Genomic DNA, 14184 nt, shown 5'->3' on the forward strand with positions numbered 1-14184 from the left:
TTTATGACCATATGATGAGTTCAATTTTTTTCTGAAAGAAATAGAGACAATAGGTTAATGCTAAGAAAAAATATTAATACAGGGATTTCAAATTTTCCATTTTTAATAATATAAAAAAGAGCAGATTGTACAATTTTTAAAATCTTTGTGAAATTATATTTTTATTTTAAAATTAATACAAGATTTTCTCAAAATTTGTCATAATTATATAGAATTTCCAACTATGTTTAAAACTCAGAATAACAAAAACTGAGTTTTTAATATTACAAAGATTCTTTAAATATTCAATATATACTCTTAATATTGTTGCATTATATCGTTAAACGAAATTTGCTGTCAACAACCAACTCTAGTTTTTTCCCCTTATCTTTCTCCATATACTTTTATAAGGTTAAACATCTATTCAACTTTTTTTTTTTTAATTTGTGCCTTTATTACCTTTTTCTTAAACATATTCAAACCACCTTAATTTATGTTTAATTATTTTATATTTAATACATACTGCGCCAACTTTTCTCATATGTAATTATCAATCATGCGTGTTGCCATTTCTTTCTCTCTCTTTTTCAACCCTTTTTCTGACCTCTTTATCACTTAGCATTCATTATTATATGGCACCGCCAATTTAATGGCAATTTCGAGAAAATTTTCTTCAAATTTAGTGAGTGCTTTTCGGCAAATAACTATATATTTGTCATTTCAACAAAATTCAAAAAAGTTTTCTGTAATTTATTCTTGGCTTTTAGCATAGGATTTTAAAAATACAATGGAGAATGTAACAAAATTTGATGTATTAGTATAATTATTTATCTTAAAAATTATATAAATTTAGAAATAAAAAATCAATGTGATTCTAACAAAGCCAAGAAATTTATAATGTATTTTAATAATAACTCAACGTTTGCGTAGGTACTTTACCAAGATTTCCATGAAAAAATATCAAATATTCTAAAAATTTCAATTTTTTTTACCAAAATAAAAAAAAATCCAGTTTAATCTTCAGGAAATAATATTTTTTTCATTACAAGAAATAAATGCTAGAACTTTGAATTCATTTTCCCCATTTATCTATCATTTATACAAGCTTTTTCTAAACGTCATTTTTTTCCTCTATTCCCTACATTGTATTGAAAACCGGACCGGACCGGCCGGTTCAGACCGGAAACCAGTGAACCGGTCAGGAAACCGGTCCGGTTAAGCTGTGAACCGGGTTACTGTGTGACTCGGTGTGACCCAGCTTGAACCGGAGTGACCCGGACTGAACCGGGGTGACCCACCCTGTTTGGTGGATCAACCCGGACTCCCCTTTTTTAAAAAAAAAATATTTTGATGATTTTTTTAAAAAAACTGTTGATAATTAGGACTTAGTGATTGAGTAATTATAAGGAGAAATATTTTATTATCATATATCCATTTTGATATTTTGTTGGGATGAATATTTAGTGATTTTAGTAGTATGATATTATAAGAAATTGTAAGAATGTAATTATTTTACTAGTAATTCAAGATATTAAATTGATATCTAATTCTTAGTGACCATTTAAATTGTTTTTATTTTTATTTCTCACCGGTTTAACCCCCGGTTTGACTCCAGTCTGATCCACTGACTTTTGACCCATTGTCTTGACTGGTTCAATTACCGGTCCGGTTTTCAACACCTTGATTCCCTAAGCTGTTCCCTGGATGGGGTTCCTATCGTAATTTCACATCCAAGTTACTACATATTGTCACATCCCAATCGAATCTTCTCCAGTACTTCTCCTGATCTGCTGTTCGGAAAAGATAAACAGAAGGTACAGACCCAATCAACTAGACCCCACCTATCTTTTCTTGCAAGGCAAAAGGAGAGAGACAGAATCTATTCACGTCTTTCAAGTTTGAATTGGTCACATACGGACAATCATAGAGATGACAGACATTGTAACTTCTTCTAGACTCCATCAGAAAAAACAATCAACATAAAACAAAAATCAACTTGTCTAAACGACCCCAGCACTAGATTAGGCCTAAAAATTTCCATCTGATATATGGGATGGTTGTCTCATTGTTGAATTGACTCATGAATTAAAGAAGCAAAGCAAAGACAGCTGTAAGGTAACAAGTCAACAAAACCACTTTGGCTTTACAAATATTGGAATTTACACATAACTGTATGTATGCTTTGAGCAACCAGTGCTCTTGAAGTAAAATATGTAGCTTTGGATTCAGAAATGCTGAACCCAAGAGACTATAAAGAAACAAATATGAACACATTTAGTTATAACTTTTCAGTGAGTTCCTGTTCTGCTTACACTCTTACTTCTGGGGGTGAACTTACCAAAACCATTACGGCCTTTCTCAAGGGTACCAGATGATCTTAATAATATCGATGACTCAGAATTTCTTTTAGGAAAATCGAACTGATGATGCATTTTCATGGGATCAGCACCATTTTTGGGACTAGGTGTAACTTCACGAGTTAGGTCCATAGGGTTCTCTGAATCAAGCAGGAAATCTTCCAGTGTTGCAAGGGACTTCAACTGATTACCAAGGGATGCAATGGTCTTTTGGCACTCAGCAAATCTATTAGCAGCCAAAGCAAGTTCCTTCTCCTGCAGTTAAGATGTGAAGACAATTAAATGTGTGACGCAAGACATAAACTTCATGCAATTCCAACAAAGCTTCACATATGGTTCCTCTAGATTTTAGCTTCAATGCCTGCTAATGTGATTTATGACTAGTCTAAACAGTCTCTGGGGAAAAAAAATTAGCTCTTGTCAAGGCAAGTAAGCAGAATGGAAAATTAAGAGCAGGTTTCCAGTGTTCCTAATATGTTTTAGCAAACTGACCTGCTTCAACCTCAACTCAACGTTAACATCTTCTCTGTGTATTTTCTCAGCTTCTTGCCGGAGTTGAGATTCATGCTTCATCCTCGAAAGTTCATCTTCCAACCTCCCACTCTTGGCAACACTCTCAGCAGAGAAAGCTCGCTCCTTCTCGATCCGCTTCTCTAATGAACCAATTTTGGAAACCAAATCCTCTACCTCGCTTTGAACAACCCTTAATTTTGATTCAGTTTCCTTATTCTTTGTTTTGGTTGACTTTAGTTCTTCATAAGCTTCTTGATTTGTTTTATTTGCAAGAGCTAACTTAGTTTGAAGCTCTGCTACCTTCAACTCTGCTTCCTTTATGCGACTCTGTGATGCCTCAAGCTGCTTTTGGCACTCAGCCAAGGCCATCTCTTTCTCAAGTCTATCTGCTTCCATCTTTTCTAGCTTTTCCTCCAATTCAGCATTCTTTTGAATTACGGATTGCAATTCATCTCTCATTGCATTTTGGTCTCCACTAGGGTGATCTGATGACAGTCCTGCCTCAGCAGAAATGCTTCTACTTTCTGTATGTGGCAATGCGGCAAGTCTTTCCATCTCAAGGAAATCATCCATGAGAGTGATCTCAACTGAAGGGGCCATAAGATTTTTTCCAATGGTCTTTTCGTTCTTAAACTGATTGAGTTCTGTGATCAAAGCAGATGCCCATGAATCAGAACGGCTTGGTTCACATTCATTCATCTCCCAACCCCCGGATTTGCGCACATCACTTTCAATAGCCTGTAGCCTCTCTCCATTATCTGACAGGCTGTCTGCAAAGGACTCTACATAAACTGAAGAGGCAGTCAAAGACTTGTGATCGTTACCAGAGAATGTTTTACGAATTATGCCTTTTAGTCTATGGCACTCAGCTTCAAGCTTGGCCACCTTCCTTTTGCACTCCAGCTGTTGCTTACTTGCTGTTTCAGCAGCTTCTGCACTCAAATCTCTCTCAACGATCCTGAATTCTAGCTCCTCAAGTCTAGATTGTAGCTCAAGTTTAAGTCCTGAATTTTCTTTCTCCACAGCCTCAAGTCTAAGGTGAAGATCAGAACGAATTGGTGCGGAAACTTCGACTTTAGCTGTTTGAAGTTGAACCTCAAGCTCAGATATTTTGTATTCCCAGTCGCGAGAACTATTTGCAATAGCTTCATTTATCCTTTGCTCTTGTTCTTCTCTAGCTTGTCTAAGTTGCCTCATACACTCCTTAAGTGCCCCATCAAGATGACTGACCCGATCTTCAAGAGCTGAGTTCTTCTGATTTGCAGCATTAAGTTGTTGTTTCAAAGACAACACTTCATTTTCAGCCTTCTCCCACCCTAAACACACCCAAAGTCCAACATCAGGAGCTTTTCTCAATTGCAAATTTAAGCTTTCAACCTTTGAGGAAAAAAAAGAGAGAAAACTAAAGTGGTGATAAGTCAAACAATTATGGATGAACGTCCCCAAAAAAAATCCAGTATTACCGGATTCTCCAAATATGAATTTGACCCATGGAACAGGAAAAGACAATTTTAGCTTTTACTTGAAATTTTCATCCATCAAAACCACAAAAATGTCGGCACACACTTGCAAAAAATGTAACCAACAATCAAGCAATGACAGTAGCAATTGCCAAAGATCAATGGCTTTCTCATTGCATAAAAGTCTGACAATTAAATTAGAAAAATTTTAGGGATATTGAGAACATATTTTCTTTGCCATGAACTAACTCAACAGTTGTCTTCAGTACAGGGCATGTGCATGACTAAATGGTTTGCAGTTGATTATGACTTTCAGTATCAGTTGGACTGTTTCCCATGCAAGTTTTCTTCATATTCTCCTAATAGCATCATATTTTGGGGGTTTATTTGAGTTATGATTTGGATGAACCTCAAATGTATGTGGTAATAAACATAATAAGATGAAAGAAGGTCCTAAAATAGTACCTGAGACAGCTTCTTCAGCAACCTTCGCATGCTGCTTTACCAAGTCTTCTTTGGCCCTAATATCGCGGAGAGAAGCACATAACTTTTCAGTAAGAATCTTCACATCAGTGACTTCTTCTTCAATAATGGGTGCAGCTTTAGATGTGACTTCTGGTGATGGAGTAGCTTGCGTTGGATATACCTTGGAAAACATAGCAGAAACATCAGAGTATGACTTCCAACATCAGAATAACTTGAACAACCACAGATATCAAACTCCAAACGATTCGCTATAATGGTAAAAGCTTATATGCTTAAGAAATTGATCACGGCCGAGAAAACTCATGACGGCAGATACAGAGAGCTATTTGGAACTAGTTCTTCATCTCACAGAATTGCCGTACAAATAGAGAGAAACGGTCTAGAAAGATGGGCAGAACAGAGCCACACCACTGCCCTACCTGATCATCAGAGAATCTTTCTGAATGAGACGATATTGACCCTGAACTCTCAGTTTCACCAGGGCTCTTCTCAGATGACTTCCTGCGCCATAGCCAACTTCGTCGGTCCATCTACAACGAACACGAAGCAGCACCTCTCTATTACTTCACAGCGACTATATCTAGTATTTTTGTACGCAAATCCCCAATGCTTTATGAAGAAAGTTCATGGCTAACGGAATCTCAATCTCTTGGCTTGAAGTAAGAAGGAACTTGATACCTGAGCAGGGTAAAATTGATTGATGAATGGATTCAATCGGCATACGAAACTCAGAGCTGTCAAAATCTGTATGCAGAACACACCCAGCCTGAACTGTTTAACCAGAGTACCAGACGAATATTCAAATTGAAAATAAAATAAAATGTAGTTATCAGCTTTACTTAGAATTCACTTCCCAATCCATCTAACTCGATTTTAACTTCCGGTAAAACCGCCCAAAAGTGGGATACTTTAAAGGGAGTGTAAGATGTCAGCGGTCGCAACACGTAATCCAGTGAAGATAGGCAATGGCAATACCCTATTGAAAACTAATGTTTAATAGGGTATTACTTGAGACTCAAAATTCCAACAACTTATATGACATACACCTACCGACTCGCCCCAATTTCACGCCATTTGATAGAATTGGGAACAAATGGCAATGTCGAAATATCAATGAAACCTGAATCCAGAGAACGGCTCCAAATATGACATGCAACCCAGAGCAAAAGGAAACATAAGAAAGAAACTTCCAGTACTCATCATAAAATATCTGGAAATCCCAGAGAGTAATCAGCGCGAAAAGCATTCGAGTTATTTTATTCTTTAAAAATTCAAATACCTCATCCCGGTGACTCGGTGAAAGGATGAACAAGACACATAATAGAATGCGGAGAAGAGACAGGTTCCGGAGATCTAAGAGGAATGTCAGGAGAATTGTAAGGATTGAAGAAACATCTCGGGAGGACGATTGCAGAAATATTATCCAACAGATTTGTTCCCAAGGACGAAAAATAAATTCAGAATAGGGACAGAGTGAGAAGAAGGGGTAGGACCATGTGATTGTCTTGAAGGGGAAGAGAGGGTGGGCAGAAAAAAGTCCGCAGCTAGTTTTATCTCTCTCTCCCCCTCACTCTCGTATCGTCAAGATTTGATTTGCCGGTAAATTTATTCCAGTTTTTTCAAAGAGAATGCGCGTTATTCCCGCCCATTGGTCGACGAATTTCACTACAATCTTCACAAAACAATGAAAACTCGATTCCAATTCTATTTCTACTACTACTATTATTCTGCTTTGTACCTGATGATATTTTGATTCGAGTATGTAATTGCATCGTCCCTGTCTCACAAAAGCACTAGAATTCACACTTTCACACCTACTTTAGGATAAACAAACACTGTGATTGCGACTAGTGCGTGTGAAACTCCCCCGTCTGAACTTGCGCTGTGCGCTTTGATTGCGGAATATCAACAACACTGTGAGAGCAAAATCTGTTGCTCTCTGAAGAAGATTGGTGCAATCATTTACGGTCAATAAATCATCATTTTTCAAATGTAAAATCTAAGTCTCTCAAGCCTTATTTCTCACGCTTAATATAACGTGCAAGAAAAAATGTTTAATTTATGAAAGTTATGCGTGGCAACAAGAGTTTTCTTCTCCCAAGAAAATTTGATTCATATTTTCGATTAAAAGTATTTTAAAATTATTATGATTGATTGAAATAAAAAAAATTAAATTATTAAAAAAATTACAATTATAAGCTTTGGATTGGTAATGCTTTTTACACAAATAAAAGGATTTGGATCAACAATTTCTGTCTTGATATGTTTTTAAGATTAAATAATTTGTTTCTAACAACCTCGTGTTTGTGAATAAGGTGGGCTTAATTTTTCGAATATTTAGATACACCCAAAAAAGAAAAACTATATAGAACTTGAGGTATATGGAAAAAAAATTCATAATTTCCATTACATTTTAATTTGTAAGCTTAAACTATTAATGCCCTTTTGGTTCAAAGAACAATAGACAATGAAAATGTAATGGTACTGTACCTCTTGTCCTAATTATAAGACCTCGAGGTCTTATAATAAGGATCGAATATAGTATGGAGTAATAAAATAATAATTACATAATATTTTTTTGGTATGCCAAGAATCATGAAATAAAACTTATATTTTATCTAAAAAATAAAAAACAAATGCAAAATCATCTTTTTAAATCCATCATGTCAAAAATGGAAGATAAAAATATCTAAATGTTGATTCAAGGACAATACAGATATCCATAGGTTGATTTAAGCAAACTTGATTCCAAATTACAGTCAAAATTATATAATAAGAATTATCTTATTTGTTGTAATGTGTTGTAATCGCACTGTATTGTATTATTTTATTGTGTCAACCAAAAACCTAAACCATAGATTGCATCTGGAGGTAAATTTAAGTATATATATAAAAAAAAAACTCACTAGTTGTAAACATTATTGACACCTTATTCAAGTGCATGAAAAAATACAAATTTTTCATGTCTCTTGCTTAAGTTTCCATTATTTATATGAGTATGAAAAGACATTAATTATTAACGCCAAAACACATAGGAGAATAAAATAATTGACAAGTTAGGGTGATAAATATTATGCATATATAGAAAAAAGAAGAGAAACTGTTAAGATTATCCTGAATGAAGCAACAATTCAATTTTTCCCTCATAAATGGAAATTTTGGTAATTTTTATTGTGACAAGTCAATTATGTATTCAATAATATAGATCACATGGGAATATTCCTTTTCATAGAAAAAGTGGGAAATATTATTGAGAATAAAAGCGGTGGCCCTGTTTTTGTGATAGAGTCCAACAAGAAAACGTGCTTGCAAAGTTTGACATTTTTCTCTCATCAATAAATATTTTATTTATTTCTGATAGTTTGAATTTGATGGCTACGCTTCTTTTATTTATAATAATCAATATTAACCATTTATGTTAAAACATAAAAGAGGCCACATTACTAAGTTAGGAAATAGGAAGCCCTATATTAACAAGCCATGAATGTGTTTTGGGCTAACTTTTGGAACCCAATTTAGAGTCAATAATGGAGATACAATGTATCATGAATATAATCCATGATAGATAGAGCAATTAATTTGTATCTGTACCTTATTTAAAAATTTTAGTGCATTTTATTATTTTAATTTTTTCGCCAACTACTTGAATTTTTTTTTTTGGTGAATAGTACGAGGCATTTAGCCTATCTTATTGCATCAAAATTGAACGTGGAAAGGCAACACCCACAAAGTCATTGTACAAGCAACCTGATACCTGTTGGGGAGGCTTGTCAAAAACCTTCAGCACCCCGTCAATACTAAAACTAAACTTAGCTAGACAGTCAGCACTATAGTTTGCTTCTCTATATACATGCTGGATCTTAACTTGTGCTAGCTTAATCAATTCAGCTTTCACAAGCTTTAACAAAGCAGAATCTATATCAGAGCTAACTATAATGTTTTCTAAAATTTTTACAACAGCAGCAGAATCACATTCAACAATCAAATATTGTATACCAAGTTTAGTTGTCAGCTGCAACCCTATGAGGACACCCCACAACTCTGCCTTTATTGCTGTACACTACTTTAATTTTTATTTAATAACAACTAACGGTTTAATAGTGAGGTTTGGCCTAAAGCCTTCTTTGTTTGGATTTTTGGGGGAATAATTGATCAAATCAATAAATCATTTTAATTGTGGTGATTACAGATAATAGTAGTATGTTATTGTTAACAAGGAAATGTTAACTAAAGCACCAGCAATACAAGCTTTAAAAAGTCAATAGGAAGGGCTTACTACATTGCATGTTTCTATTCTTTTAGTCTTTTTTTTCACATGCTAATGAAGTTTAAATGTTTTCAAAAAAGAGGCCAAAATACATATAACTCCCGTCAACTTTAGGCTAGTTACATAAGACCTCTTCAACTTTAAAAGTTTAAATTACACACCCTCAACTTTCAAATTTCAACTATAAGTCTCATATCGTTAAAATAGCCGTTAAATCTAACGGAGTGAGTGCCATGTAAGTTTATTAAAAATTATGTGGCAAATTGTAAAAACCCTTAACCTTAAAAACATCATAACTCGTCATAAAGCCCACTACTATGGTAGAAAAGGAGAGCTGTTAAAACGAGCTACCATAGTAGAAGGAAAATTTCATATTTTTAGAAATTGACTTTCAAGCTCGGGTCAACCCGTAAGACGTTGCATGCAACTAAAATAATCCATTCATATCCACTAGGCCTCCGAACCTCCGGCCCGGGTAACACATACATCAAAATCAGCCCATCTAAATAGTTTTCAATCATATAATCCAGAGTTCATCAAACACTAGCAATGGCCTCCGGCCAACCAAAATAAGGAGATACATTCTCTCCAGTTTACAACAAGGCAGGGTAATCAAATATATCAAAAAGCAGTCCTAAATGTGGCAATATATACTAGTCATACATATACAAATGCTAGAGGCCTAAAGCTAACCGAGCTAAAGCCTCTGCGTCTCTTCCCGATAGCCCACGCCCGGAACCTTCACCTGAAAACATTGTAAACCACGGGGTGAGACTAAGTCCCAGTAACCAACCTTTCCAATACTAGGTACTACTAAATAGGTGCTCGTGAGGTGTCAAGTGGGGCAGTTCACAAATAATATAAAACGATAGCCACAACAATTCATGTAAGTGCAATGATGCAATCCCATCAACCAAATCCCTCACTTTGGGGGATTTTCAGGAGCCGAAGCCGGCCTATCCCTCACTATGGGGGACGTAAGGAGCCATAAAAGGCCTATCCCTCACTCTGGGGGACGTAGGGAGCCAAAAGGCCTATCCCTCACTATGAGGGACGTACTAAGCCAACCATCATGCATTAATGGAGGCCTTACCACGTGGTAGTAACAGACAAAACTCTCACCCATTCCCAATTAATGCATCATGCTCAAATCATAATCAAAGAGTAATAATCATTTCACAATTAACCTCATTCAGTGGCATATCTTTCACAATTCCAAAAATTCATTCATCACTAGTCGAAGTCCCACAAGACGGTTTTCCTTTTTATACACAACATACAGTTTGAACATAATTACTACTTAAAGCACAAAACATAAATCTACTCACAATACCACAGAAGCAAGTACTAAGGATTGGAAAGTGGTTACCTCTCGCCTGAGCAAGGAATAACAAACCAACGATGTGGCCCCGTGCACCACCAAGACTCACAACCGGTCTACACAAGCACACAAACACACAACCATCATATATTAGCTTTCAAACTAATAATGTGGCCAAAACAACACTTGGGGACACAAAATTCCTATCTCCCATCAAAACTCTACCCAACTCAAAGGGTATAACTATCAAAACAACACTCCAAAGTCCTCAAAGTCTATTAAAACATCAAGTCTCCTTCCAAGCATCAATTAGAGTTCAAACCTCAAGGACCCACTATAGGAATTCAACCTCCAACATCTCATTTGAGCAATTAAGGTTCCAACAATAAATCTAAACTGATTAAACATCCAATTTAACCCTCCTTAACATAACCCAATTCACAAAACTCAAAATCAATCTCTACATTATCATCCTCAATCCCAAATCATCCAATTCCATAAACCCTAACTCCAAAAACTCAAGATTCTTTAAATCCAAGAAAACTACACCGATTAAATACTTAAACTAACCCAATGCAATCAATTAAACCCAAAACAATCGGTCAAAAACCTCAATTCCAACACAACCTAGAAAATCCTAGGGTTTTACCATAAATCCTTATAAATTCCAATCAAGAAGATAGATTAGAGGTTAAAATCACTTACTTGAGGTAATGGATCCTTAGAAATGCCTCCTCCAAGCCAAAAGTTTGAAACCCTAGCAGAGCCTCTCTCTTTACCTCAGATTTTCTAATTTTCCGCACGCTGAACTCCTCCCGCGAATATATAGATTTGCGACCTTTCACCGCGGCGAACTAATCCCGAGAGGGATTACTCGCTTGAAAACCCGACTTCACCGCGGCAAATCCCAATCTTCGCCGCAGCGAAAGCTTCCCGAGAGGAAACTCTCGCTCGCCCAGAAAACATTCGCCGCGGCATACCCCTACCTTCACCGCGGCGAAACCTTCCCGAAAGGGAAGCCTCGCTCACCAGAGTAACTTCGCCGCGGCGTCCCCAAGACTTCGCCGTGGCCAAACCTTCCCGAAAAGACACTCCCCTCTGAAACTCCCGGTTACTTCGCCGCGGCGAACATATCCTGAGAGGGGTACGTTCACCTATTCCTCCAACAAACCTCAAATCTAACCCAAACACCAAGATCAAGATTAAATTGCTAATCTATCCTCAAAATCAACCAAAAGAGGCTATTAAAACCCGATAAAAACTTAGGATGTTACACAAATGACATGTAATTTTGATAATCTTATATTTATTTCAGGTTAAAACTCAGAATTATAGTAAATGGCATTTTAGTGGTTTAACCTATAATAATCCCTAGCTTGAGGTTCTGTTATTGTCTTGTTTTCTCAGCCTCTTGTAATTTTGTCTTGTTTTCTCAACCTCTTGTAATTCTGCAACTCGCAAGTCCTCTCTCTTCCCAACATTTGATTCATTGTTAATCATCTTTATCGTTTCAAAAATCATCTTCATTACCATCTTTCTTCTTGAACTTCTTTTCATAATTTTGAGCTTGTTCGTTTACTTATTGTGTTATCGTCTCTTTTTGTCTTGCAAGTCTGCCTCCTTGTCGGCACATTTCCTTAGGGCACATGAAACATCAGCGGCCTTGCATGGAAGTGAAGCATAGGAGTCACCAGTACACACTTTTTCTATGGAGGAAGACGATGGAGAAAAACATGGGGAGCTTTAATATCCAGCTTAAATGGCATCGTTCTAAAACAGCTCCCTCATTATCTATATAATTCTGAGATTTTCACACAAATGCATCATCTTCATGACAATTGCACAAATATGAATATTTTCCTATCAATCCCCTACAAAACAATGTTTGCTGGAAAACCCAACCTCATATTCTTTGCAGCACTATTGCAAAGAATAATCTTCAAGGCGAATTCATTGAACAAAAGTGTCGGTAAGCACTTCCTTATATTTGGGTATTATTTAGGATGTGTTTTGTAGGTTCTTTGTGCTGTAGTCAAGGCCAAACTTGGTAATTTTTTCCTTCATCAATGCTTTGATTGTTTCTGTGTTCTCATTCTTGTTGGGCTATTTTTCTTTTCAATGAAACTACAAAGAAAGGATAGTGATATGTGTCTTTTTTATCATTTGCTATGCTCGTCTCTTAAATTTTAGATGATGGATTGTTTGCAATCATTTTTTACTATGATGTTCTGTTTCGAAAAGTAATAATCTATCTTATCTATTATACAATTAAATAATTAAATAAATCTCCTTAAATCTTTTCTCTGCCCCTTGACTGACTTAGAACTCATGCCTTACATCTTATCTATATTTGATTAAACTCGCTGGAGAATTTGCCTGATTTTTTGTTTATGTAAGCAAGAGTGTGTGTGTGTGTGTGTGAGTGACACTTGGATAACATGAGTACACAAATCTAAAAACTTTCTAGCAAGATGAGTGCATCTACAATGTTACAAATACAGTGAGATCAAATAGACAAATAGTAAATGTGCTGCACAAATGATATTTATTAGATCAAATTAGGCCTGTGATGGTAGTGGTAAAGGATGAGAGAAACAAGGAAAATTTTTATACGGAACCAGCCATTGATGCTCACAAGAAGGAATTTATACCCAATTTTTCATTTTTTCATTATATTCCTCCGGTCTTTAATATAAGAACTATTTAACTAATTTGATTAGATTAAGAAAGTTAAGTAAGTTAGTTAACTATAATAAATATGACATGTTTTTCTTAAAGTATTTTAATTATCTTAATTATATTTTAATTATCTTAATTATATCTTCCCTTCCTATCATACTTGATTATGATTGAAGGAGTATCAATATGAGTAATTTGGAAAAAAAATTGATACATATAAGAAACACGTCTTATATTTAGGATCAAAATCAACTCTACAATTAGGTTCTATATTGAGGATTGGAGGAGTATTAAATTATCTTTTTCATCTTTATTTGATATGAGATGTTTTTTTTAATATATATGTTTTTATTTATGTTAGGTTATTGGAATGTTAAGAACAACCACAAAAAAGAATAAGGTTAATAGACAAGAAACTCCAATACTTGAGAAGAGACTAAGAGTTGAAGAGGAGGAGTTAAACATCCAAATTGATTTGAATGGATGTGAATTTTTGATAGTAATAATGATTAGCAGGTAGATTTATTTCTTGAAAATCTTTGATAGAGGAATAGAGGTAGAAGTTAATCAATGGTTGCATGATAATCAATTAGGGGAATCCATGAGTAGAGGTACAAGGAATGAAAATGCACAAAATGGACCAAATATTGATAACATCGTCCCAACACCTATTGTAGTCAATGAACATGGATGTGATTGGGATGGGCAAGCACAGTCTAATTATGATGACAGTGAGGAATTGGCAAGTCCAAATGGATCAGATAATGAAGGCCAACAAATAGAAAGACAATAATACAGTGAGTTTAATGAGAAGATAGGTTTTAAAAGACCAATCAATCTTCAAGTTGGTATGAAGTTTGCAAACTTCAAAGTTTATAGGCAAGCATTAAAGCAATATACCATTGAGAATGACATTGAGTTCAAGTACATAGAAAATGAAGCATAAGGAATTAGGGTGAAGTGTAAGCACAATTATAGATGGATTATACATGCATCAAAAACTCATGCTGGAGGTGCATTTCAAATGAAGTCATTTCACTAAAAAAAGCACAATTGCAGTTGGGGAAGAAAAAATAAATGGGTGAGTACAAGTTGGTTGTCAAATAGGTACATTAATTACAT

At 35.4% G+C, this 14184-nt stretch overlaps 1 protein-coding gene across 3 annotated transcripts; it reads right to left on the reverse strand.

Annotated features, from left to right (window-relative positions):
- Positions 1–1830: 1830 nt before the first annotated feature.
- Positions 1831–6677, reverse strand: LOC114727932 (filament-like plant protein). Of its 3 annotated transcripts, none has more exons than XM_028914731.1 (5): positions 6534–6677; positions 5215–5539; positions 4775–4955; positions 2829–4165; positions 1831–2591 (listed from the first exon to the last, which is right to left on the reverse strand). In XM_028914731.1, exons 2-5 carry the CDS (start codon positions 5323–5325, stop codon positions 2268–2270), a joined length of 1953 nt encoding a protein of 650 aa, XP_028770564.1. In that variant the 5' UTR covers positions 5326–5539; positions 6534–6677; the 3' UTR covers positions 1831–2267. The 3 variants fall into 3 exon arrangements, with proteins under 3 accessions (XP_028770564.1, XP_028770555.1, XP_028770567.1); XM_028914722.1 differs by lacking the exon at positions 6534–6677 and adding an exon at positions 6075–6343; XM_028914734.1 differs by lacking the exon at positions 6534–6677 and adding an exon at positions 5846–5965.
- Positions 6678–14184: the final 7507 nt, after the last annotated feature.

This window comes from Neltuma alba, unplaced genomic scaffold, assembly GCF_004799145.2.
Source record: "Neltuma alba isolate B1F8T4 unplaced genomic scaffold, ASM479914v2 tig00002446_pilon, whole genome shotgun sequence".
NCBI classification, from domain to species: Eukaryota; Viridiplantae; Streptophyta; class Magnoliopsida; order Fabales; family Fabaceae; genus Neltuma; species Neltuma alba.